At 48.7% G+C, this 26549-nt stretch overlaps 2 protein-coding genes across 2 annotated transcripts in view; one reads left to right on the top strand and one right to left on the bottom strand.

The window, feature by feature from the left end:
- Positions 1-75: 75 nt before the first annotated feature.
- Positions 76-26138, bottom strand: Rsph1 (radial spoke head component 1). The gene is made up of 9 exons (XM_021186543.3): positions 26010-26138; positions 22022-22135; positions 21814-21919; positions 15151-15241; positions 14601-14736; positions 7848-7919; positions 4960-5119; positions 4034-4162; positions 76-267 (listed from the first exon to the last, which is right to left on the bottom strand). Exons 1-9 carry the CDS (start codon positions 26061-26063, stop codon positions 224-226), a joined length of 906 nt encoding a protein of 301 aa, XP_021042202.1. The 5' UTR covers positions 26064-26138; the 3' UTR covers positions 76-223.
- Positions 25887-26549, top strand: part of Slc37a1 (solute carrier family 37 member 1) — a 72891-nt gene continuing 72228 nt past the window's right edge. The window contains exon 1 of the mRNA XM_029471574.2: positions 25887-26110. The gene's annotated coding sequence lies outside the window, so the exon portion shown is untranslated. The remainder of the gene's footprint in view (positions 26111-26549) is intronic.

Below are 26549 nucleotides of genomic sequence, written 5' to 3'. Positions count from 1 at the left end.
CCTCTCCATGGAAGGAGGCCGATGAGGAGAAGCTGGAGAACAGTTCCCAGAAGTGACATCAGAGACTCGTTCGCCAACATTGAACACCCGGAGATTTATTTTGTTAACGCAAAAAACAATTTAACAACATAAGAGAGATTGACAGGTGGTGGGTACCAGCCCCAGCTGACTGGTGTTAACTAAGGCACGCCTGGTGTGTCTGTGGTCTTCTGCCTCCGCTATCTTAATCCTGGAGGTCTGAAGGTTCTTCATCAAAGTTCAAGTTTCCTGGAAAGAGAAGAAAACACCAGAAAAAATAACATAAAAATGATGGAAACAAGCAAATAAACCCCCCACACACACACTGAAAAAATAAAAATAAAAAAAATGCTGAATACTCTTTTTAAAAGAATTAAGAGCCGGGCTCACTATCAATAAGGGCAGTGGTGGCACGCACGCCTTTAATTCCAGCACTTGGGAGGCAGAGACAGGCGGATTTCTGAGTTCAAGGCCAGCCTGGTCTACGAAGTGAGTTCCAGAATAGCCATGGCTATACAGAGAAACCCTGTCTCGAAAACAAACAAAAAACAAAAACAAAACAAAAGAATTATTTATTTGGGGGCTGGTGAGATGGCTCACAGTTAAGAGCACTGACTGCTCTTCTGAAGGTTCTGAGTTCAAATCCCAGCAACCACATGGTGGCTCACAACCATCCGTAGTGAGATCTGACTCCCTCTTCTGGTGCATCTGAAGACAGCTACAGTGTACTTACATATAATAATAAATAAATCTTTGGCCCTGAGCAAGTGGGCTGGAACAAACAGAGGTCCTAAGTTCAATTCCCAGCAACCACATGATGGCTCACAACCATCTGTATAGCTACAGTGTACTCATATACATAAAATAAATAAATATTTTTAAAACAAGATTTATTTGCCAGGCGTGGTGGCACACGCCTTTCTGAGTTCAAGGCCAGCCTGGTCTACGAAGTGAGTTCCAGAATAGCCATGGCTATACAGAGAAACCCTGTCTCGAAAACAAACAAAAAACAAAAACAAAACAAAAGAATTATTTATTTGGGGGCTGAACTCAGAAATCGCCTTTAATCCCAGCACTTGGGAGGCAGAAACAGGCGAATTTCTGAGTTCGAGGCCAGCCTGGTCTACAGAGTGAGTTCCAGGACAGCCAGGACTATACAAAGAAACCTTGTCTCGAAAAACCAAAAAAAAAAAAGACTTATTTATCTTATATATGTGAATTTGCTGTTTCTATCTTCAGACACATCCGAAGAGGGCATCAGATCTCATTACAGATGGTTGTGAGCCACCATGTGGTTGCTGGGAATTGAACTCAGGACCTCTGGAAGTCAGTGCTCTTAACCACTGAGCCATCTCTCCCAGCCCCAATTAAAATTTTTTTAAGCCCTTAGTCCTTGCCAAGCCCTATTTCCCAAAGGCACTCGGATCCCTGGGACCAGCTCCTGAGCTAAAGCTCCTCTTACTCAGGGGCCAGCCATTATCCACTCCTCTGGTTCTAAGAATTGTTCGTCTTCATCACCATCCCGCCCTCTCTTCCTCCCACATTAGTGTTTGGGAATACTCGTCTTCCACTGGTCCCCCCACCCCCACCCCCGTGCTCGAGCAACCAACTTGAGACTTATGCTTCTCAAAGTATCCTCTGTCACAACCACAGATCTGAGGATCCAGTTTGAAAGCCCACCATGTAAGGTCAAGAAAGGATGCTGGAGAAAAACTGTGACCACCTCCTCCCCTCAACTCCCCCTAATGCCAGGGTGCGTTGCTGTCTGGAGTTTCATTCTCCATTTTGCCTTTTCTCTCTGCCTCTCAGCCTCTCCACTCACCTGGAGTTGACCCTTCCTGGAGATACTTCCTGTTCTTGTCCCACGCTGTCTTCGGGCAGCGTGCTGACTGTCCCTAATACTCTAGAGTGAAATTGTGGGCAGGGGTGGCTCTGGATGACACCCCTGCCTCTCCACCCTACACTGCAGGTGCCAGCAACCTAAAACTGCATGCAAATGAGCAGTGGGACTTGCTGACTTTTCCAAAGGTCAGGGCGGCCACTGCTCTAAGTGCCCACGGGATCCTGCAGGCATTGTACCCTCGAGGAGTCCTTCTTACCCGCTTACGGGATGAGAGGAGAAAGGTGAGCAGTCCACCAGAGCTTGCTCAATGGAGCCTGCCTCTTTTTTTTTTTTTTTTTTTTTTTTTTTTGTTTTTTTTCGAGACAGGGTTTCTCTGTGTAGCCCTGGCTGACCTAGAACTCACTTTGTAGACCAGGTTGGCCTCGAACTCAGAAATCTACCTGCCTCTGCCTCCCAAGTGCTGGGATTAAAGGCGTGTGCCACCACGCCCGGCTCGGTCCCTCTTAGGTGTGTTCTTACACTATTCACATTAACTATCTCCGGAAGAGCCTAAGTACACCTCTGCGTTCCTACGAGCTACATAGAAAACGAGTTTTGCCTGGTTTTGTTTGAGGGTTTGTTTCTTTTTTGTTTGTTTGTTTGTTTGTTTGTTTGTTTTAAGAATAGGAAATAGGGCTGGAGAGATGGCTCAGCAGTTAAGAGCACTGACTGCTCTTTCAGAGGTCCTGAGTTCAATTTCCAGCAACCACATGATGGCTCACAACCATGTGTAATGGGATCTGATGTCTTCTTCTGGTGTGTCTGAAGACAGCTACAGTGCACTCATATAAATAAATAATATTTTAAAAAGGAAATATATTCATACTTAATTTGTAATCAAAATCTAGTTTAAAGGGGGCCCTGTGATAATTTGAATGAAAATGCCCCCTCGGGGCCGGGCGTGGTGGCGCACGCCTTTAATCCCAGCACTCGGGAGGCAGAGGCAGGTGGATTTCTGAGTTTGAGGCCAGCCTGGTCTACAAAGTGAGTTCCAGGACAGCCAAGGCTATACAGAGAAACCCTGTCTCAAAAAAAAAAAAAAAAAAAAAAAAGAAAGAAAGAAAAAAGAAAATGCCCCCTCGGGCTGAAGAAATAGCTCAGTGGTTAAGAGCACTGACTGCTCTTCTGAAGGTCCTAATCCCAGCAACCACATGGTGACTCACAAACATCTGGAATGAGATCTGACACCCTCTTCTGGTGTGTCTGAAAACAGCTACAGTGTACTTACATATAATAAATAAATAAATAAATAAATAAATAAATAAATAAATAAATCTTACAAAAGAAAATAGCCCCTCATAGGCTCATAGGGAGTGACATTATTAGGGGGTGTGGCCTTGTTGGAGGAAGTGCATTAATGGGGGCAGGCTTTGAGCCTTCAGAAGCTCACATGGGTACCAGTCTCTCTCTCTCTCTCTCTCTCTTCATGCTGCCTGCCCATCTAGATGTAGAACTCTTGGCTCCTTCTCCAGCACCATGTCTCCTTGTGCGTCACCATGCTTCTGGCCATGATGCCAAGGACTGAGCCTCTGAACTGTAAGCCTGTCCCAATTAAATGCCTCCCTTCATAAGCGTTACGTCGGTCATGGTGTCTCTTCACAGCAATAAGACCCCAACTGAAACAGGCCCTAGTCCCATGCCAGGGGATCAGGCAGCCTTGGGTAACCAAATTGTCCCTAAGCTCTCTCCCCAAGAACAAGGTCAGATTTATCGGGAAAGATGAGAGCCCACCCCCCCACCCCCCGCTGATCAAATCGAAGGAGCCCCTGTGGGGAAAGAGTTTTCAAAGACTCCAGTAGCCTCAGGTGGTATTCCTGCTCTAGGTAGATCGCAAAGGTGTAAGTTTCCAGTTTGTCCCTCTAAACCATGTTGGCAGATGTGACTATTCCCCGTCACATCTAGTTTTCTCCCTCTTGGGATAATGTAGAGGACCAGTCACACCAGGCCAGTCCCTGCAGAGGTCAGGATCAAGTGCAGACAAGCTGGACTTTATGAGAATCTATGCTGGTCTCTCCAGGCTCACTCAGGTCCCTCAGCCTGGCCGGAGGATAGTTCGGTAGAGGAGGGAGAGACCTGCTCCTCCTAAGGTACCTCACACTAGCCCCGCCAACTCCAAAGGGCGTGTTTTCTTACCCTGGTCTATGTCGTAGCTGTTCTCCTGGCTCTCCTGCCTGAACGTGTCTATGTCTTCATCGGCCCCCCTCGGCTCCAGCTCCCCCTCAAAACCTTCTGCCTGGATGTCTTCTGAGGGGTCACCCGCACCTGGGATGAAGACAGCAACGGCAGATAGAATGAGATCACCAGAGAACATGAGTGCAGGTCTGTGTGTCAAGTGGTCCTCCTGGTCTGCCCAGCAAAGTCTCCTGTGCTTTCAAGCATGGCCTCCTTTCCCACCCCACTCCCCCGACACCCCCACCCCCACGCTCCAGACCAGGCCTGGCCATCAGATCACCCTGACCTGTCTCCAGACTTTCTTGGCAAAGCCACAGTAAAATGGATACAGAGAAATGCAACCTTCTTCCAACAGGGACATCTGATCCCATTTGCTGTCGGCTGCCCAACCCAAGTCACGCCCAAGGCCATGCGATAAGATACCAAGTGAGGGGGCTGGTGAGATGGCTCAGCGGGTAAGAGTACTGACTGCTCTTCTGAAGGTCATGAGTTCAAATCCCAGCAACCACATGGTGGCTCACAACCATCCGTAGTGAGATATGACATCCTCTTCTGGTGTGTCTGAAGACAGCTACAGTGTACTTATATAATAATAAATAAAATCTTTAAAAAAAAAAAAAAGAAACCAAGTGAACTCTGACTATTGGAGAATCCCCCAGGGTTCCTGGGGCCTGCATCTTAGCAGGACATTTCTTCCATCTAGTTGATCTTTGTTCTCCTCCTCTACTCCCTGGGAGATTCTCATTCCCTTATAACATCCTGCACCCCAACTGACCACTGGCCATTTCCCAGAAGCCCCAGCTACACCAGGCCTGGGAACAGGTGTGTAGTATGGTGCTTGCCCTGACAGCCCCAGGGTGACCCTGACAAGCATGCGGTGTCTGTACCAGTAAGTCCCTGCGGTTCTTCCTGGCCTTGGCCCTCAGGGGCAGGCTGCTCCTCGGAGAGGGTTGGAGTCCACAGGGCCAATTCTGTGATTTTGAGAGCTTTCCATTTTGGAATGACATTCACTAATGTCTCTTCCTCCTCCTCCTCTTCTCCTCTTTCCTATTTTAAGGGAAAAAAAAGCCCACAAAACCCATCTGTATTGCCGTCATTTGGTCTGGGATACTAAATGACAACCGGGGGATGGGGAGGGGGGTCCCAAGGGGAGGGGCTGGGGGAGGTAGTCAGAATTCCAAACATCTGCTTGGCTGCTCAGAAATGAATTCTTCCATTTTCGTTCCATAGGTTCTCAGTGCCTTCACCCATAGGGTGAGACAAGTATTCAAGGAGAGGGGTAACCAAGCAGGCCCTGCATCAGAGTCACTCAGAATGCTCTCTGAAACACACACGCTTCTCACTTGGCCGGTTGGGAATAGAAACTAATAATTTGTGTAGGTTCCAGGTCAGGATTGCAGACTGGTCATTTGCATAGGATCCCAAGTGACACCTGAGGCTGCTGAGCCAGGGACTATACTCAGAGACTATCCCCAAAGGGACCCATGTGCTCTGGCGCTAGCTGACTATCCCCAGGTGGTCGGTGACCCTTCTTTCAGCTGCTGGCAATCCACAACTGATGGCTCAGAACCTGGGTGCCTCCCACGGAAGTGACCCCCCCTCCCATCAGCAAAGCCTCAGCACTGCGCCACCCCCATCTCCCACACCTGCTGCATGGCCCCTGGTTCAAGCAGGTGCCAGCTTCAAAGACGTCACAGCACTGGTCACCTCCTGTTTCTAGCCAATCCTGCTTCTTCCGCAGTTGACCCTCCTCAGGTCAACTCCCAATAAAGTGTGTGTGTGTGTGTGTGTGTGTGTGTGTGTGCCTCAGAGTGTTGTAGCTGACCTTCTCAGAATGATGAAACAAACTATGCCCCACTCCCAAAACTGTGACCTTGTCCTAGCCCCTCAGGACCTTAGAGCGTGACCTATTATTTGAAGATTAGGTGGTCCATGTAAAAATGGAGTCCTACTATGTGTGGTATTTTAGTTCCTTTTGCGTAGCTGAGACAAACTACCTAAGGGAACAGCTTAAAAGAGGGAAGGGGTATTTGACTCGAGGTTTCAGAGGCTCAGACCGTCATGGTGGAACAGTTTACAGCACAGTCCATGGGAAACAGGGATGGGAACAAATGGGAAAGGACCAAGGGAGATGCAGCACCCTGAAATATCACCCCCTGCCGCTGGTTTCTCCAATTAGGTCCCCACTCCTACAGTTTCCAGCATTCACCTCATGAGATGGGGGTGGGAGGACAGAGGGATGGATACTTTTCCTTTAAGCCAAAACATCTGGGAACATTTGTGGGATGTGCTGGGGAGACTCCCTTTAAGTGAAAAGAAAAGAAAAGAAAAGAGAAAAGAAAAGAGAAAAGAAAAGAGAAAAGAAAAGAAAAGAAAAGAAAAGAAAAGAAAAGAAAAGAAAAGAAAAGAAACGCTGAGGTTGCAGAAACCTTGGGGAAGGAGGGAGGGAGAGAGGAGGGAGGGAGAGAGGGAGAACATTCATGTGACTCATGTTTGCCACATTATCACTGTTTCATTTTATTTTATTAATTACTATTGCTGAGTCTCCTCTTTATTGTGCCTGATATTAAACTCTGTGGTCCAGTACTATCTACTGCACCAGGAAAGTCAGGATAATCCTGGGAGAGTCAGCTTATATTACAGTTCTAGTTCCTGGTTCACTAGGAAGGGAGCTGGCTGTGCCGGGGCTGAGGTAAGGCTGGCCCCGCCCACTCTGCTGAATCCTGACTCAGAAAGGTGCAACTTCCAGAGCAGTGGTTCTCACCCTTCATAACACTGCGACCCTTCAATACAGGTCCTCATGTTGCGGTGGGTGACCCCCTCGACCATACAACTATTTTCGTTGCTACTTCACAACTGTTAACTTTGCTGCTGTAATGAATCGTAAATGTAGAGAGCTGACTTGCAGGGTAGCTGATATATGGCCCTGTGAAAGTTTCGTTGGCCCCCTGAAGGAGTCTCAATCTACAGCTTGAGAACTGGGATGCTAGCCAGAACCCAAGCATGTTCTCGATCGCTTGGGCTTCCTCACTGTCTCTAAAGCACTTCTTCCTTGTCATGGTGGGGCCCCTATGCCAGCTTAACTCAAACTTTTGTTTTTGTTTTGTATTGTTTTTCCTTTCCTTCTTCTTCCATTCTACTTCTCTGGGAAAAACAGCTGAGGTTTACAGCTTGCTTGCCCTGGGACATTTGTTTGTTTGTTTGTTTGTTTGAAAAAAATCTAATAAAATTGTCCGTAGTCACTAAAAAAACAAACAAACAAAACCAAAACTTCTTACAGCAGGAATAAGGCAAACGCTCAGAGCTAGTACCAGGACCAGGAAATTTTTACTAAACCTCATTACGCCCAGGCAGTCGCCAGGCATTGACACATCAAGAGTTCACACATGGACAACCCCTTCACACAATCCTGTACCCTGAGAATGGCTACACTGTTGCCAAACAGAGAAGAGCAATCGGGCTATTAACGCCCATTCACAGTGTAGCAAAGGAACTTATTAGCTAACTAGGCTGTAAGAGCAGGCCACCCTTGGAACTTTTGTGATCAACCACCTGACCTCGGTACAGACGGTTACAGCGTTCAGATGCCATTCTGGGACTGACACCTGCCGGAACTCAGGGTTAGACTGTCCCCAGCCACAAAATCAAGCTCTGACTCCCGCAGGCGTTGTGAAATGACATTGATCACTTTGGCAGTTGGGCTGTCTGCTGGGATCAATGTAAGTGAGCAGATATTTATTTAACCCTTGGAATCAGATGCAACAAGTTAACTTACCATATCTGTGAGGCGATATTCACCATGCTGTTCGCATCCAACATCAAATACGTACTTTCCAGGGCCCACAGGCTAGGGGGAGAGAGGGATTCAACACACTTTATTCTTCAGAAATTCTTCTGAACAGAAAGCAATAAAACACTTCCCAAGCACCGTGCCCAGAAAGCCCACCCCGAATGACCTCACTGTGCCCAGTCCGAGAGGGTTACAGGATGGTTTTGTTGACTGACAGCTAATGGGGAGGTCTTACTGCTTTATCGAAGGAACGAGGAATACATCCACTTTAGAACCCATAAGAAATCTGCGTCTATGGGCAGACTCACTAGAGAGGGGCTGGCTACCAATGCTTTGGTTTGCTTGCTTGTACCAGCACTGGATTTAGTGCAAAGCACTTTTTTAAAAAACTGTTTATTTACTTAGCGTGGGGGCAGGGTTCCTGAGTCGAAGAACATATGTGTCAGTCAGAGGACATCTTGCAGGAGAGGACATCTTGCAGGACTCCGTTCTCTCCTTGTCACATTCAAGTCGGCAGGTTTGACATCAGGCACCTTTATCCACTGATCCATTTTACTGGGCCCCATGAGGTTTTTGGTTTTTTGTTTTAAGTAAAAACCTCATCACAATTTCATTTTGACACCGCTTTGACTTAGAAACCTGGCGTGAACCTTGCCTCAGATTTACAAATGTTTTCCCCTGTCACCAACTGTCAACCTGACATTTGATTTCACCTAAGACCAGGAATTATAACATGCCCAACTCGGATGCTGATGTTGACCGTTGCTATGCCAACACTCTTGTTGTGTTTTGAAACTATGTCTCCCTCCACAGCTCAGGCTGGCTCAGAATTCTCTTTGCTGCTGGTCTCAGCAGAGTCTGCAGACCTACACCGCCACACTGGGCTTTCGATTTTCTAGTCATTATGCTGCTTCTTATGAAATTAAATCTATTTTTTTCCTTTGCAAGTCTGTTGAAGGGCTCTTTCCCTCATTTCTGCATTGGCAGACAGTCACCTATTTTGATTCGTTTCAGAAGGCCCACAGTCACATTTTAAAAATATTCCTTCCAGAAAATACCTTTCTCCCTTTGCTGAAGGACAAACCAATTTTACCGACTCCCTAGCCCTTTTATAAAGTGGTAAAGCACAATGAAGACTTTGAAAAATACAATGTTAGCCGTTCCCTTAGCTGGGAGGTGACAGAAACCATCTGTTATCATCTGGATCCCTCCCAGACTTTGCCCAGCAATGTGATTTGGGTTTACCTAGTTATCCCTCACTTCTTCATTAATAATCAGGGATGTCCTAGCGAAACGTTCAACAACGTCATCTCCTTCTGGCCTACCTTCCATCTCCATCCCGCCTCATCCTGTTTTAATGGCTTGCCAGCAAGGACAGGGATGAGGGAAAATATCTGAGAAACAAACACTAACTAGCCAGGCAGTGGTGGTGCACACCTTTAATCCCTGCACTTGAAAAGCAGGTGGATTTCCGAGTTTGAGGTCAATCTGGTCTACATAGTGAGTTCCAGGACACCCAGGGCTATACAGAGAAACCCTGTCTCAAAAAAAAGAAAGAAAGAAAGAGAGAGAGAGAGAGAGAGAGAGAGAGAGAGAGGAAGGAAGAGAAAAGAAAGAAAAAGAAAAGAAAGAAACACTAGTGCTAAGAGGGTGAAAGATGCCAGGCCCTACCCGTAACCATGGAACCACACCGTTTAGGGGGTGGGAGACAAGACTGCACGAGATTTGGGGGAGGAGGAAAGTGATGAAGACTCAGGCTCTGTTGTTGGTGAGGGGGAAAATGGATGCAGCCTTTCAAGACAATGGGCGGTGTTTTGGGTGTTTCAAAGTGTCAGCCCTTTACACTCCGCTGCCCCATTATCTAGCTGTGATGTCTCATCCACACAGATGACAACACACCTGTGATGAAGGAGCCTCAACCTAGGAAGTGCCTGCTTCATCAGATTGAACCATGGGCTGTGCTCTTAACTGTTAGTAGATGTAAGAGTGGTCCGAATCTACTGTGGGCAGAACTATCCGTAGGCAGTTGGGCTAGAGCTGTATAAGAAAGACCTGGCCTGAGAACAAGACAGTAAGCAGTGTTCCTCCAGGGTCTCTGTTTCAAGCTCCTGACCTGCTTCAGTGCCTGAGCTGATTTCCCTCAAAGGCGGACTTGGAAATAAACTCTTTCCTTCCCAAGTTGCATTTGGTGGTGTTTAACACACCACAACAGAAAAGTAACCAGGACTCTAGCCTATGTAAATGCATTTATCAGAAGACAAAGCAACAACGAACTTAAGTAAAAGGTCTTATTGCCTTTCATTCCAGAGGTGGGTACCACCTGTCTGTAAATCCGCCATTGTTTCCAGGTGAGGTAAGTGGAGGGAGCAGTTTCAGGGGTGGGGGTGGGGTGATTAACAGGGGAGCCAACAAAAGCAGAAACAGGAACTGAAGGAAGATGAAATATTGTAACTTGTTTAGGAGCCCACAGCCCTGGTCTGGGACTGAGAACAAAGCAGAACAGCCCCCAGGCATGCCAGGGCAGGGCTGTTGTTAAGGCATTCCTAAGAACATCTTGACCATAAAGATGAAAAGGTATTCAAGGACAAATGGGGCTATATTATCTAAGCTAACACCATCTGGCCAGAATCTCCCCTCAATCCGAGGACAGGCAGGGTCATCTTATCTAAGTCCACACCATCTGACCGGAACCTCCCTTCTGTCTATTACCCCTTGGCACCGGGTACAAAGATAAGCCCCAAGCCCACTGGAACAAAGCTCTGATGCCCCTTTTGCTGACATGTAATCTTTCTGTTAATGAATCAATCCCATGCCTTTGTCAAAATTCTTTGTATTCCTAACCCTTTGCTTCTTTAAAAACCCCTAGCTTCCGAGCCTCAGAGTCGACTCCCCTGCCTCCTGTGTGAGGTACATGTCGACCCAGAGCTCTGCCAATAAAGCCCTGTGCGTCTTGCAACAAGAGAGGATTCTTGTGTTCGTGGGTGCTTTCTGTCCCTGGACTAGAGTGGGGGTCCCTAGATTTGGGGTCCTACATCGTGGGGGCTCGTCCGGGATTTTGGGGGCACCCAGAACCCCAAGAATACCCCTTGGAGGTACGTCTGTGTGAGTTTGGTGTGTGTGAGTGCCGCGCCACTGAATCTGTGTCTCGGTTTTCCAGTTCTAGTATTCTGGCAGCTGCCGCTGAGATCCGTGAGGATCCAGTGTGTGTGTGCAGAAGGAGATGTCCTGAGCCCGCAAAGCTGCAGCCCTGGGGAGACATTTCTAGGGCGATCCTGGAGGAGGAAGTGCCCAGGGTCAGAGACAGTCGGGAAGACCCGGCTGTCCTTTGGCAGAGTGAGGGAGAAAAAGTGCTCTTTCTGCCAGAGCGGGAGTGGACGTGGAATCCCACCCCGTCAGAGGTAGCGTTTGGCTGGTTGTACAAGTCCAGGCAGGGACGAGTGTGCTTGGACGTTCTGGTGTCCCTTGTCTCTGTCTTCGTTTTGTCTGTTTCTGTTTTTTGTTATGGGACAGACTATCTCAACCCCGTTATCTTTGACTGAGGACCATTGGACGGACGTTAGGGCAAGAGGACAAAACTTATCAGTAGTAGTTAAAAAGAAACCTTGGCAGTCTTACTGCACCTCGGTATGGCCCACCTTCGGAGTGGGGTGGCCTCAGGAAGGGACGTTTCACCTCCCCACCATTAGGGCCGTAAAGGCCGTTGTCTTTCAGGAAGGCTCTGGATCGTTTCCAGATCAGCAGCCGTATATCACAGTGTGGGAAGATTTAGCGCGATTCCCACCTGCCTGGGTTCACCCATTTCTCCCACCCCTATGTCCAGGTACCAAGGTTCTGACGGTTCGAGAGAATGCTGAGAAGGAGAAATTAAAAATACTACCTGAAGGAGCCAGCGAGAAATCCACCCCGAAGCAAACAGCGGCCATTTCTAAAATCTATCTGGAGATAGAGGAACCTCCGGAATGGCCCGACGCTCCTGCGGCTCCACCTTTGGGTCTAGGGAATGGGGAGGGAGGTCCCTCAGCAGGAACGAGAAGCCGGCGGGGAGTGCTCTCAGAGGGGCCAGCCAATTCTACGGTGGCCCAATTCTACGGTGGCGCTTCCACTTAGAGCTGTTGGAGCTCCCCCTACCGGCCAGAATGACCTACAGCTTCTGCAATATTGGCCTTTTTCTTCCTATGACCTTTATAACTGGAAAGTAAACCATCCCTCTTTCTCAGATAACCCTACAGGGCTTACAGGGTTGACAGAGTCTCTGATGTACTCACACCAGCCCACCTGGGATGATTGCCAACAGCTCCTACAAACCCTGTTTACCACCGAGGAGAGAGAGAGAATTCTCCTCGAGGCACGGAAGAACGTCCGAGATGGAGCCAGACGGCTGGTCCAGACCTTGGTCGAGATAGACGAAGGATTTCCCTTAACTCGCCCCCAGTGGGATTATAACACAGCACAAGGTAGGGAATGGCTGTCCAATTACTGACAGGTACTAGTTGCGGGTCTCAGAGGGGCTGCTCGAAGGCCCACAAATTTGGCTAAGGTAAGAGAAGTTATGCAGGGGCCAGCTGAGCCCCCCTCAGTTTTTTTAGAGAGACTCATGGAGGCTTATAGGAGGTATACCCTGTTTGACCCTACGTCAGAGGGACAGCGGGCTTCAGTGATTATGGCCTACATAGGGCAGTCAGCTCCTGATATTAGAAGGAAGCTGCAGCAGATTGAAGGATTGCAAGATTATACTATAAGGGATGTGGTTAGAGAGGCTGAGAAAGTGTATCACAAGAGAGAAACAGAGGAGGAAAAGTTAGAGAGAGAAAAGAAAGAGAGAAGAGAAGATGAAGATAAGAGAGACAGGAGGCAGGAGAGGGCTCTGACTTGAATTCTGGCCACAGTGGTAGATAGAGAAAGGGATAGGACTAGACAGACAGGGGACCTGAGAGATGAAAAAAGGCAGGGGCCAAGGAGACCCAGAAGAGACCAACCGCACCTAGAAAAAGACCAGTGCGCATACTGCAAGGAGAAAGGCCACTGGGCCAGCGAGTGTCCTAAAAAGAGGCAAGGGACACAAGTATTGTCTCTTGGAGAAGGTGAAGACTAGGGGAGACGGGGCTCGGTCCCCCTCCCCGAGCCTAGGGTAACCCTAGAAGTTGAGGGGACCCCTATAAATTTTCTGGTTGATACAGGCACAGAATTTTCAGTGCTTAAAACCCCGCTGGGAAAGTTAAGAAAAAATAAGAAAACCTTAGTAATTGGGGCCACAGGACAAAAGTCATACCCATGGACTACAACCAGGACAGTAGACCTGGGACAGAATCAGGTGACTCACTCGTTCCTGGTCATTCCGGAGTGCCCTATGCCCCTGCTAGGAAGAGACTTATTAACTAAATTGAAGGCGCAAATAACCTTTTCCCCTCCCAGGCCAATAGTATCATGGGGAATAAAACAGCCTCAGAGTCGACTCCCCTGCCTCCTGTGTGAGGTACATGTCGACCCAGAGCTCTGCCAATAAAGCCTCGTGCATCTTGCAACAAGAGAGGATTCTTGTGTTCGTGGGTGCTTCCTGTCCCTGGACTAGAGTGGGGGTCCCTAGATTTGGAGTCCTACAGAACCAAATGTAGATTAGGCCCATTCAAAGTTCCCTGCCCTGCAAGGGTCAGAGCAGAGGGGATACTCTCACCCTGCACCTGGAAAATCAGCTATGGGGGATTCGGTTTCTTAGGGCAGATGGCTTGCTTGTGATGTAGAACTGAATGAGCCACTAAGCCAGGGCAGGAGCTCTGTTTAGACCAGGGAAGGGCGTGGGAGGGCGGGGGGCAGGTTTCCTCTGCATTTTATTCCACATGGTCAGATGTGCAAGAGGATAGCAGATGTCTCCTTGTGTCCTGGTACCTCATGAACACACCAAACTGATTCTTCATAAGCTGATGTGTAAGTATGCATGTGTGTGCACGTGTGCATGTGTGTGCATGTGGTGTTCAGAGGGCCTGAGGGAGGGGCGAGAGAGGGGTAGCCACGGGGGAGAGGAATCTTAACACAAGACGCTTTATAATTTGTTTGTTCTTGCGTGGATTATATGACCGGAAGCTTTTTTACTTAACTGGTAGAGCCGAGCCTCAGGGCAAGCCTACTGATTACTCCAGCAGTTGAGCCTCAAGTTACATATATGCAAATGACCCAGAGCTTCCGGAGCACATTGAACATAGCTAACCACACCCCACACCGGCTTCTATGCCAGTGCACTCAGCAAACTCTCTCTTTTAGGGAGTCTTCCTCCAGCCCAGCCCAAAGCTCCTGCGAATGCATGGGTAGAAGGCTCACAGTTACTGACTTTCCCCTCTGCACAAAACAGCAACCAAAGCAGAGCCCACCAAACAGGAACAGTAGGTCAAAATGTGGAGGTCTCCAGATTCAGGGTGCATAGAGCCCTCCCCAACCAGGAGAGGCAGGCCGGCCTCAGGCGTGAGGGGGAGCCCTGGAGTCTCCCTCCTATTCAACATGATTTACCAGAGGGCAGAAAGCACACCTAGCCAGTAAAAGATGCTCTGGTACCAAGGGCACTGGTCTTAACAGAGGCACAAAGCATTTCTGAAGCCCCAGGAAATGGGCCCAGCATTCTGTCTCCCCCCCTATCCCCTTGTGCTCCGTGAGCATCAGAACAGCCTGGAGTGGAGCAGCCTGCCTCATCTGGTGGGAATGGAGGACTCCTCTGGGTGTTAGGTGTTGGTACACGGCACACTGACTCACATTTTTGTTTATGAACTTGCCCTGGTACCTGTGGTTCAGGTGGATGAGCTCGGCGGCACCCTCCTGCTGTCCGTGCACCCAGGTACCGACATACTTACTGCCGGTCTCTGCGTAGAGGTAGGTGCCTTGCCCGTGCCTGGTGAAGACAAGACAGGGCCACTTGGTCACTGTCCAGGGTGGAGAACTGACCCTAGGACAGACAGGGAGCTAAGGAGAGGCTAGTTCATAGGTGATGTGTTTCCACTCAAAGGCTTGGCCCGCCACCCCACACATGGGACATTAAAAGAAGCATGGGACCAGCATCATCTAACGCGCAGAAGCCAACTGCCAGCACACAAACTGCTGCAGATTCAGGGCTGCTTGACCTCCACTAGATGGGCCCTCGGTGCCTTCACTCCCTGAGGCTTGTGGACAGAGAATCCCCCCTCTTCCCTTCTCTGCAGCACCTCCCCTCCACACCTGCCCTACAGCATGGAACTGCCTTAGGTGGACATCATTCTGTGCTTATGCCACAAACAGACCCCCCCAAGACTGCAGGAAGAAGCCAAACCTTTGATGATTGAACCACTCCCCTGTGTAGGTGTCATTGTTGACATAGTAGTACACGCCTTGGCCGTGCCTCTGGTCATCAGCCCACTCCCCTACAAAGGACAGCACACACTCATTAAAAAGTGAGTTGAAAAGAGCAGACTGACATCAGGGCCCCTGCTAGCCCAGCAGGATCTAAGCTTTGTAACCATAAAGGCTAAGCCTGCTGCCTCTCTCCTCTCTGACTTCCTGCCTCTGCACCCCTTCCTCTTGTGCCAACTTCCGGTGAGAGCTGGCTAAGGAGGGCCCAGTTAGGAGCTCAGAGACATAGATCTGGAGGGTGGACACATGTCAAGTGAGCCCCAGGCATCTTCATGCTTTCATAGGCCAGTGGGCACATGGTGAGGGTTCAAACAAGCTTATCTGACCCACTGCTAGTGAGCCCAGCCACATCCCATTATCCTCAGAGGTACTGCTTAATGGTCTAGCCTCAGCCTTCACTCTGTCTCCCACCTGGGCACTCAGTTCCAAGGCTGCTCCTCCTGCCAGCTCCTTCAGGGTCCCTCACACATTCCCTCTTGTGGCCTGCCAGGCCCCTCCATGTGGGTGACTCCTGGTAATTCCTCATGCGCTTGACAGGAAATCGTATCAATGGGAAAACAACATGTTGTCAGCCAAAGAGGGATTTGAAATCAGTCTCTCAAAAACTCCTCACCTCTCACAGGCCACACAACCAGTGGATTCCTGAGGTGGACATTATCTAAAACTGTTTTCATATGGAAAGAGCATCAGCTAACACAGGTGGGTGGAAGATGCCTCCCTCGAATGTGGGAGGCCCTGGATTCTATCCCAGTGCAGAAGAAAAGCGAAAACAGTGGTGGAAGAAAGCTGTCCTAGGATTCAGGACAAGGATGTCTGTCATTAATTAAAAATACATCTGGGATGCCTTCTTCAATACAGTGTTTATGGTATTAATTTTTTAAATTTAAAGTTGTTTAGTTTATTTCGCTTTGCCATGACAAATAAAAATTCATTTTTACAGCAACTTTATATCCTTTTTCTTAGAGGACCCTAGCATGTGTGTAAACTTCTGGCTTCCACAAGCACTAGAAACACCTGCACATACACTATGCTAACAAAATGTTAATTACCCAAACTGTTTCTGTGAATGAACCCCAAAGTTTATCCAGAAAACAGGGACTCTTTAGGACTTTCCTCACTTCTCCAATAACGACTTAACAGTGACAACTTTCTGGCTGCCTCATGAGCTAGGAGAAGGTCTGTACAAATGGACAACATGCAGCCCCCATGAGCGTCCACCAGATGAAGACTAAGGCCAACAAGGGTGTGGTCGGTAGCCTGGGGCAGAGGCAAGAACAGACCCTCAAAGGTGAGTGACAGCTCAACACAGACAAACATTCCTGGAGAGAAAGGGATGGTGATTGCTACAGATTCAGAAAGCACTCAATCCCATGATAAGATGCAAGACTGGAACACAAGCAAGAGAGATGGAGAATCCCCAAATTAAGATAATTCACTAAAATAGACATTTGGTGCTGGGTGTGAAGTAACCACAAGACCAGATGTGTAGTGACCATGAGACCAGGTGTGTAGTGACCGTGAGACCAGATGTGTAGTGACCATAAACAAAGATCTAGTGAGCATTTGGTGGCAGCACTGTGTCTGTGTCTGCAGCATCTGCCACTTTCTGTGGTGGAATATTCCTGTGGAGGCCAATTTGGAGCAGTTTGTGAAGCTGCAAGAAGTGCAAAATTGGCTTCTGTGAGCTACCAGGAGCTGCTCCAGCACACCCTGGGGCAAAGTTACTTCATCTGCACACACCCCCCCCACACACACACACACACACAAAAAGACCATAACCAAAAAAAAAAAAAAAAAAGCCCATCTCTTTCCTTCTGTCCTTGGGAACTGGGCTCAAGGCTGGCAAGACAAGAAAACTGTTGTGTATTCTGCATAGTCTTTTCAAAAGTGAAAGAGGACATTTAAGCTGCAAACACCAATTTCATGTTGGTAAGGACCGGACATCACTTGCTACTCCCCTTGAGAAACTTGTGGGAGGCTCTGGCCAGCCCAGGAAACCCTGTGCAATGGGGCAGGGGTTCTCAGAGGAAGCTGGCCTACACCTGCTGCAGGCTTCAGTGACTAGGAGTCGAGGCTCCTGGACGCCATTTGGAAACGTTCCTGTTTTGAATTTGCATGTAACCCTTTAAAAAAAAAAAAAAAAGATCGGAACAGTTTTCCCCTATTCCCTTCTCTCCTGATCTTGTCACCAGACCCAGAGCATTGAAAGGAGGGGATTAAGCCCTTAAAATCCCTTGAGTGAGATTTGCCGAGGCTTTGGGTTGGAATGGCCTATCTATGCCAGCATGACCATGCACACCAGCTTCCTAGGAACACAGGCTCCCAGCACTGGACCCTGTGAAAGCTCACACTGCACACCCTTTATCCAACCCGTTCATCGGCATGATGCGGAGCATCCTTTATGGCGAACAACCAGTTTTCAAGACTTCTGCAAACTGTAAGGGAAGGTCATCAGACTGGAGACAGGGTTAGAGGAACACCTAGTTGGCACTGAGCTGGACAGAAGTCTCAGTAACCTGGAAACATCCACCATGACCTCCTGCGTTGTTGGGGTAGTCTTGTAAGGAGGGAGTTCCAGGACAGCCAAGGTTACACAAAAAAATGCTGGGGGAGGAGGGAGCGAGAGGGAGGAAGGAGGGGCCTTCTTAATACCTTTCCCTTGGAGTGAGGCTGTACCCATACTTGGGTATGTCTTACCAGCAGAGCTCCTCTTTTTCACCTAATCTTCACACCTAAATGTCTTTAATAAAAGGAACCCAACTCTGTTTCAAAAAAAGAATTCCCAAGCCCCTCCCGCTTTTAATGTACTTTATATGTGACCCAAATTGTATTAACATCTACACTAAGATCAAAAGTGACAACAAGATTAGGCTCACAGGGATCTGGGAAGAATTAAATTAAGTCCTAAATCAAATTGTTCAAAGCTCATTAAAAAGCAGATGGTCCTTCTGGTCGACCAAGCCTGCTGAGGTTTAGGAACCAAACAATTTAAGTTCCATGTCTTAAAACAGAGGGCATGAATGTCTCTACCCGACCTGTGATGGTTTGTATATGCTTGGCCCAGGGAGTGGCACTATTTGGAGGTGTGGCCTTGTTGAAGTAGGTGTGTCACTGTGGGTGTGGGCTTTAGGACCCAAACCCTAGCTGCCTGGAAGCCAGTCTTCCACTAGCAGCCCTTCAGATGAAGATGTAGAACTCTCAGCTCCTCCTGCACCATGCCTGCCTGGATGCTGCCCTGTTCCCATCTTGATGATAATGAACTGAACTTCTGAACCTGTATGTCAGCCCCAATTAAATGTTGGCTTTATAAGACTTGCCTTGGTCACGGTGTCTGTTTGCAGCAGTAAAACCCTAACTAAGGTTCCACCCCAGAGTCTGGCAGAATTCTCTTTGCTATCTGTTATTTGGGGGGTTTGTTTTGTCTGAATGCAAGGCAGGTAACTGCAGTAATTTGGCTAAGTGTCTCCCAAAGGCCATGTGTGGAGGCTTAGGCCTCAAATATAGTACTGTTGGGAGGCATGGAACCTTTGAGAGATAGAAGCTGGTGAAAGCAGTCAGATCACTGGGGACATGCCCATCCCTGTGGGGCATTGGGCTATACACAGACAGTCTGGTCTCCAGTCGAGCTGAGGTGTGGAACCCGGGGACCCGGTGGTGATAATTCACCTACATGGCATGGTTGGTGTTCCCTCATGCTCCTGGAACTCAAGGCTCCCGTCGAGGTTATGGCCCCCCACAGCCTCAATAGGAGAAGCATGGCTATGAGTCACGCAGACAATATCCCAAGCTTCTGACCTTCAGGCTAGACTCCTCCCAGTTACCTAGCAACAATAAGATAACAGTCCACCATAAGAGGGGCTGCTTGGCCCCACCTCACTCTCTCCTCTCCTTGTTCTCTCTTACTCTCCTCTCCTCATTCTCTCCTCTCACTCTCTTACTCTCTCTCTCTCCTTGCTCTCTCTCTCTCTCTTTAACCTCTTACTCTAGCCTTTCTTCTCTCTCTCCTTTCCCCCTTCTCTCCTCTTGACCATGGCCGGTCTCGCTCTCTCTTTCTACCTTCTCTCCTTTCTCCCTGCCTTTCTACAATAAAGCTCTAAAACCATAGATTGTCTCTGTTCATCAAGGCTCGCTGTGCTTGGACAATGGGATAGGCTTTCCTCTAATGAGCCGTTTCTAATCTCCCAATGGAAGGCCTTCCTGTGTTCCAGCCACGAACCGGACTAAGGACTCTCACCTACGTGGGAACCTCTCTCCCTTTGCCCTCTCTCCTGTAACTCCGGGACCAATGGTGTGGCCCTGGGTCCCCTGGTATCGGGGGCTGCCCCTTGCTCACTCCCCTCCACCCCAGTCGAGTGGGGTGGCTTAGATGCCCACCTGGGGCTGAGTGGAAAGCTTCTGGCAGCCCTCCCACCTCTGCCTGCCCAGAGCATAGGAGGAACTCTGACCAGCTCTTGCCCCCCCCCCTTCCCCTACTCCCCTTCAGGCCCACACATCCTCACTCCCACTGTTTCCTTCCCAGCCTTAAGTAGGCTGAACAGACCTTGAGGGCTTACCACAAAGGACCTTATCAACCTTGGTGCAGTCATCTGCCTTGGTTGCATGCTCAAGTTCCCACAGGAATTTAGAAGTTTAGACTGCCCACTGACCTAGCTTTGCAACACAGTTGAAACAAAGGATGGGGTCTGTGGGCTTGCCCTATATAAACGCAGTGCTGAATATTCAACTTGGAGCTTTGATAAGTACCCTGGCTTGGCTTCATTCTTCTCTCACTCTCCTCTCCCTCCCTCCCTCTGTCTCTTTAAAATCAGGTGCTGGAGAGACAGTTCCACAGTCCAGAGCACTTGTGGCTCTTGCAGAGGACCCAATTCATTTCCCAGAGCCCACAACCATTTATAGCTCCAGTGCACTCTTCTGGCCTCTGTGGACACTTTATGGACGCATTTCATCAGCATACATGCAGGTACAATACCCATGCATGTAAAATGCCCACACACATGAAATAAAGTAAACAAATATTTTTTGTTGTTGTTGTTTGTTTTTTGGAGACAGGGTTTCTCTATGTAGCCCTGGCTGGCCTCGAACTCACTCTGTAGACCAGGCTGGCCACGAACTCAGAAATCTGCCTGCTTCTGCCTCCCAAGGGCTGGGATTAAAGGCGTGGGCCACCACTGCCCAGCAAGTAAACAAATCTTAAGACCTCTAAAATCAAATTAAGCCTTCCTCTCCTTGAAGATGAATGCACCAGGTGTTAGCTGTGGGAATATGGCTTGCATCTTAAGGATATGCCATTGTCATTAGAAAATAATGTTGTTGGGGCTGGAGAGATGGCTCAGCAGTTAGGAACACTGACTACTCTTCCAAAGGTCCTGAGTTCAAATCCCAGCAACCACATGGTGACTCACAACTATCCATAATGAGATCTGACGCCCTCTTCTGGGGTGTCTGACGACAGCTACAGTGTACTTACTTATAATTAAATCTTTAGAAAGAAAGAGAGAGAGAGAGAAAGGGAGGGAGGGAGGGAGGGAGGGAGGAAGGAAGGAAGGAAGGAAGGAAGGAAGGAAGGAAGGAAGGAAGGAAGGGAGGGAGGGAAAAAGAAAAGAATGTTGTCTCACCAAAGTGCATCACGGTTCTTGCCAAGAAGATCTTCCCTTGAGGCAAGCAACTCTCTATAGGAATCACACACATCAATCTATCCCATCTGCATGCTACCAGCAAGAATATCGAGACAAGAAAGGGGACGCACAGAGCTACACCGACTGACCCCACAGTCAAAGGCTGAAGGCACAGGTATTTTTGGAAATCAGAAGGAAACCAGAAAACCCTTTTCAGAAATAGGAGGAACGGAGGAGTAGAGAGGGATAGAGAAAAACTCAAGACCTACAAATCAACAAACTCATCCAGCCTTCTCCCTTTCTGGCTCGGGACTAGACAAGCATCCACCAGGTAGCAGCGATAATAGGGCCCGGAGGTTCTTAGAAATAAGAGTCTCCTTGAGGTACATCAGAGACCCCGAAAAGACATCATAGTGAGGCAAAATGCCTTAGATGAAGGGACTCCCAAAGGTCTAAAGAAACATGACCATCAGAAGAGGGATTGGGCAAACCCCGTAAACAACAAAGACCCCTTCCGAGGGAGAGTGTGATAGGCTGTCATGGATCTAAGCCACACCCAGAGTCTGTGTCCACTCAGCAAGGCCCCTTCCCTTACTCCAAGGTTCTGGCTCACAGGAGGGCATTGCTGCCCACAGGACCAGCTACCTAGGTTGTTTAATTAGAGGTTTAGTTACTTAAAAGACTCTCAGCCGGGCGTGGTGGTGCAGGCAGATTTCTGAGTTCGAGGCTAGCCTGGTCTACAGAGTGAGTTCCAGGCCAGCCAGGGCTACACAGAGAAACCCCCCAACCCCCCAAAAAGACACTCTAGCCTCTATGACAATATTAGGAAGAAGAACAATTTTTTTCTTCATTTCCTGGTAGATCAGTGAACTTGTATGCTTTGGTATTGTGAGCAGACATATTCAACAACAGAAACAGCCTCTACACGTAAACAAGAACAAGAACGGGAACAAAAGGCTTCCTCTTACCTTCATATCTGGATCCATCTGGATAGATAAAGGTGCCTTGGCCGTGCTTTTTATTTTTGACATAGTCTCCGATGTACCGGGCCCCATTCTTAAATTTGTAGGTCCCCTGAAACACATTGACCAAACAGTTCATGTCAGTCCTGAGTCCCACATGTACTAAAGTGATATTTAATAGAAGAAGCCAACTCCCTCCATCATCATTTCTGACCTGGCCATGTCTTTTTCCAAACTCATAGTTTCCTTCATATGTGTCCCCGTTGGGCAGTCGTGCTTTCCCATGTCCATGCCGTTCTCCCACCTCGTTGCGCTCCCCTTCGTACTCCTGGGCAAAAGAAATCAAGCTAATTGTGGCTGCTGTTCGTTCCTGCCAAGCCCATGGCAAGCAGTTTACAGCTATTGTCCCACTGAAGCCTTCCAACCTTGGGCACTGCATGCACCTTTGAGGGTGCACCCTGGAGAAGCAGGTAGCCATGCCTAGTGGGCAGAGCCCTGGTCTATGATCTCACAGTTAGTGCGGATGTCCATGGCCGGAGCCTCGCTCCCTTTAGCATCTGAGAGACTGTCACTTATTATGCTAATCCTGACACTGTAAACATGAACCAATGTACAGGAAACACTTGGTGAACTGTGTTGTCACAGGAATGCTCGTAGAGAGTACATGCAGGTGAAATAGGTCCCTAGACTGCACAGACATCTCCCAGGTCACTTTCTCCAGTCATTCAGGACTTAAAGAGCAAATACCCTTCATAGGTTTTCTGAACTGTCTGCTGTCTGTAGACAAACTTGACCCAGAGACTACAAAGATGGCTCAGTGGGTAAGAGCGCTGGCTGGTCTTGAAGAAGGCTCCTGTGCAGTTCTCAGCACCCAAATGGTGGCTCACAACCATCTGTAACTCCAGTTCCAGGGATTTCAATGACCTCTCCTGGCCTCCTCATTCACTGCATGCATGTGATACACAGATGTACATGCAGAAAAAAAAAAAAAAAAAAAACAACCCATACACCCAAAATTTTAAAAATTAATATTTTTTTAGAAAAACCAAAATTAAAAATAAACCACGTCTAACCCAATCTGAAATTGCTATGAATCAATCTATCTTATAAGCTGATTAGACTGGAGATGGATCTCAGTGGTAGTGGAACTGCCTAGCGTGTGTAAGACCCTGGGTTTCACCCCTTCACACACACACACACACAGAGAGAGAGAGAGAGAGAGAGAGAGAGGAGGGAGAAGAAGAGAGAAAGAGAGAAAAACACACATACATACACAGAGAGGCAGAGACAGATACACATACTGACACACACACACATAAAGGCAGAGAGACAGAGACAGAGGGCAATAGAGACAGAGAAACACAGATACACACACACACAACTTTTGCAAAGAGTACCACTTGTAGGGGCTGAAGCAGGATTGTGGGATCTCTTGAGCCATGGGGTTGAAGGCCACACCTGAGCCACAGAGCCCCCACCCTAAAATCAAGGGAATAAGAAAGTGATATGAGGTTGCAATCCTCCCCTTTTTTCCTATAGTTTATAAGATGAATGTTTTCTGGCTCATATACATGGATGTAGCACATATAATACATACTAAAATGGCCAGAGCATTCAGTAATGACGTAACATGGCTAGCTTATAACATCACTCTACATACTTTCAATGTAGACAATAACATCAAATATTATTATATATTAAAACATAATGCACAGGGTTGGTACAAGCCATCACATGGGAAACTTCAGAAACAAACCCATGAGCAGTTTAGCTCAGAAATTCCTGCCTAGAATATAAGTGTCTAACCCTACAAATTTGATCTCAGGGTTGTTCCAAACAACAGTGTGGTGGTTTGAGTGAGGAGGCCCCCTGTAAGCTCATGTATCTACCTCTGCATTGATTCCCCGTTTGGTGGTAGTTTGGGAAGACTGCGGAACCTTTGGGAGGTAGAGGCTTGCTGGAGGAAGCGCATCACTAGGGACGGACTTCCGAGTGTTTGTAGTCTCATACCACTTCCTGTTTGTGCTCTCTGCTCGCATCTGAAGATGTCAGCTCTCAGCTACCTGTTCTTGTCGCCATGTCTGCCCCTGTGCCTGCTTCCTCACCATGACAGACTCTCACGCCCCTGGAATCATAAGTGCAAATATACTCTTCCTTCCATGAGCCATGGTGCTTGATCACAGCAATAGAAAAGTAGCTAATACCCACAATGCACAAAGTCCCTGCTCCCATCTTGGAGGTCTCCCATTATGGCTAATGCTGAGTCACAGAAGTGGATCCCTGCTGCCATCTCAGGGACCTCCCAGTATGCCTAACACTGACTGAGCTGTATGGGTGACTAACAGAGACATTCTTTAAGTTCACCTAAAGGTGGTTTGACATCTTGACTACAGGCTTAAACATGTTACAAATCAGTAGGAACGGGTGGGGAACAAACCAGAAACCCTGATGGAAGACGAGACTGTGTGTAAATCAGATATGTGTGAGCAGAAGAATCTGTGTCTCTGCATGAGAGAGAGTGTGTGTGGATGGTGTGTGGTATGGTTTGTGTGTGTGTGAGGTGTGTGGTATGGTGTGTATGTGTGGTGTGATGTGTGTGTGTGTGTTGTGGTGTGTGTGTGTTTGTGTGTGGTATGGTTTGTGTGTGTGTGTGGTGTTTGGTATGGTGTGTGTATGTGCTGTGGTGTGTGTGTGTGGCATGTGGTAGTGGTATGGTGTGTGTGTGTGTGTGTGGTGTGTGTGGTGTGTGGTATGGTGTGTGTGTGTGTGTGGTGTGGTATGGTGTGTGTGTGTGTGTGTGTGTGTGTGTGTGTGGTGTGTGTGTGTGGTGTGGTGTGTGGTATGGGGTGTGTGTGTGTATGTGTGTGTGTGGTGTGTGTGGTGTGTGGTATGGTGTGTGTGTGTGTGGTGTGGTATGGTGTGTGTGTGCGTGTATGTGTGTGTGTGGTGTGTGTGGTATGGTGTGTTTGTGTGTGTGTGTGGTATGGGGTGTGGTATGGGGTGTGTGTGTGTATGTGTGTGTATGTGTGTGTGTGGTATGGGGTGTGTATGCGTGTGATGTGCAGGAAGGTGGGTATATCCATGACCATGTGGGTGTTTGCTCGTGTGCACGTTCATGCTCATCTCTAGGAACCAGAGATTGGCATGAAATGCCTTCCTCGAATCTCTCCACCTTATATTTTGAAACCGGTCTCTCACTGAAAGCTGGACCCCACCCGTTCAGCTAGGCTGGCCAGCCAACTCCAGGGATCCTCCTGTGCTAGCTCTTTACATGATAGTGGTATCTGAACTCAGGTCCATGTGGCTCAGCAAGCACTTTACTTGACAGAGCCATCTTCCCCATGGAAGGAGAACCCTAAGAAACCAGGTCTGCCAGATTGGAAAGGAGGCAGCTAAGCCAGGGCGCATGTTGCAAACTTCAGGTGCAATACCAGCCTCCAGCACAGAGACCACGAGGTCTAGATTTCACACTTGAGAGAGTCCTGTTTCTTTGCACTAGCTCCTTGGTGTTGGGAGCAAGGGACTCCAAAGCACTCCTGCATCTTCACACTGACCAAACTACTCCTGCCCATGGATGAAGAAGGTAAGTAGGGAAGCCCAGGCCCTGCAAAGAGGTCTGAGCAGGTACCAACACTGCATTACAGAGCATAGGGCTGGGTTCTTCAGTTGATGCTCAAACTCCGGTTTGCTCACACACAGCAGGCCTAGTCCCCACTTTGTCAGCCAGGGTGTGGTCATTCTCAGATTTAAGGATAAACAGCCGGCCCACAATGCACTCACCATGAGAGCACATCCTGGCTATGGGTCCTTTGCCTTCCCTCTGTTGTCTACACTAGGGAAGTGATCCCGATGGCTTGGGATGGTTCAGAGAAACTGATTCAAGACCTACATGGTGAAACCTTGAGAGCCCGGGCCACCTCAGCACAGTGCGTGAGTTGTCAGGAAGCAACCATCTCTATCCCTTTAACTCATACCCTCTGCCTAGAAATCTTCGCCTTTAATGGGAGGCGGGATGGGAGCGGGGAAGGGGGGAGGAAACAAGACGTCACGGCGTTTCACCTTTCAAGCGACTTCCTGGACTCAGCGCCGCCAGTGTGGCCGACGTGGTCCTGTCCCCGGCCTTTCGGCCCTTTGGTCCCCACGCCTACCGCTCCGGAGCTGCGACGCACCCCAGAAGTCCCTCCCTGGTCAAGAGCTCTCACCCCAAGGTCGTTCTCTCCCTCCTCCTCTAACTCCTCAGAGCCCAGGTCCGACATGATCTGGTTTCAGACAGGATCTCAGGAGCAGCGTCTCTATCAAGCAGGTACCAGTCACCCCCACTCGCGTCCCGCGTCGTCATGGAGACGCTGCCCGCCCCACTTGGCTCTCCGCCTGAAAGGGTGGCGGGAAAGGGCTGCAAAAGAAGCGTGGGAGGAGCCAAGGGCTGGAATAGTGTCCTAGCAATTGGAAGGGCATTTCTGCCAATCGCCGCCTGGGACAAGGGGGTGGGCGGGGCCTTTGCAGACTTGGTACCCATACAGACCTGGCCTCCTAACATGGGCAGTGTCACTGGCCTCGGAATGTCCTTAGTAGTCTAGTTTGTGGGCTCTACAAGGAACCACCTGAAAAAGCAGACCCACCATTAGGATGAGAGGTGTGTCTCAAATCTAGGCCTTGCCTTTCAATCCCTTGGGTCCCCCGTGGACGCAAGGACCCTCCCAGGTTCGTCTACACTGAGATGTTTGTGGTCTCTAGATGAGTGT

This window comes from Mus caroli, unplaced genomic scaffold, assembly GCF_978045245.1.
Source record: "Mus caroli unplaced genomic scaffold, Mus_caroli_1 scaffold_18, whole genome shotgun sequence".
NCBI lineage: Eukaryota > Metazoa > Chordata > Mammalia > Rodentia > Muridae > Mus > Mus caroli.
The sequence above is the reverse complement of the archived record's forward strand: the minus strand, read 5'-3'. Positions and strand labels throughout refer to the sequence as shown.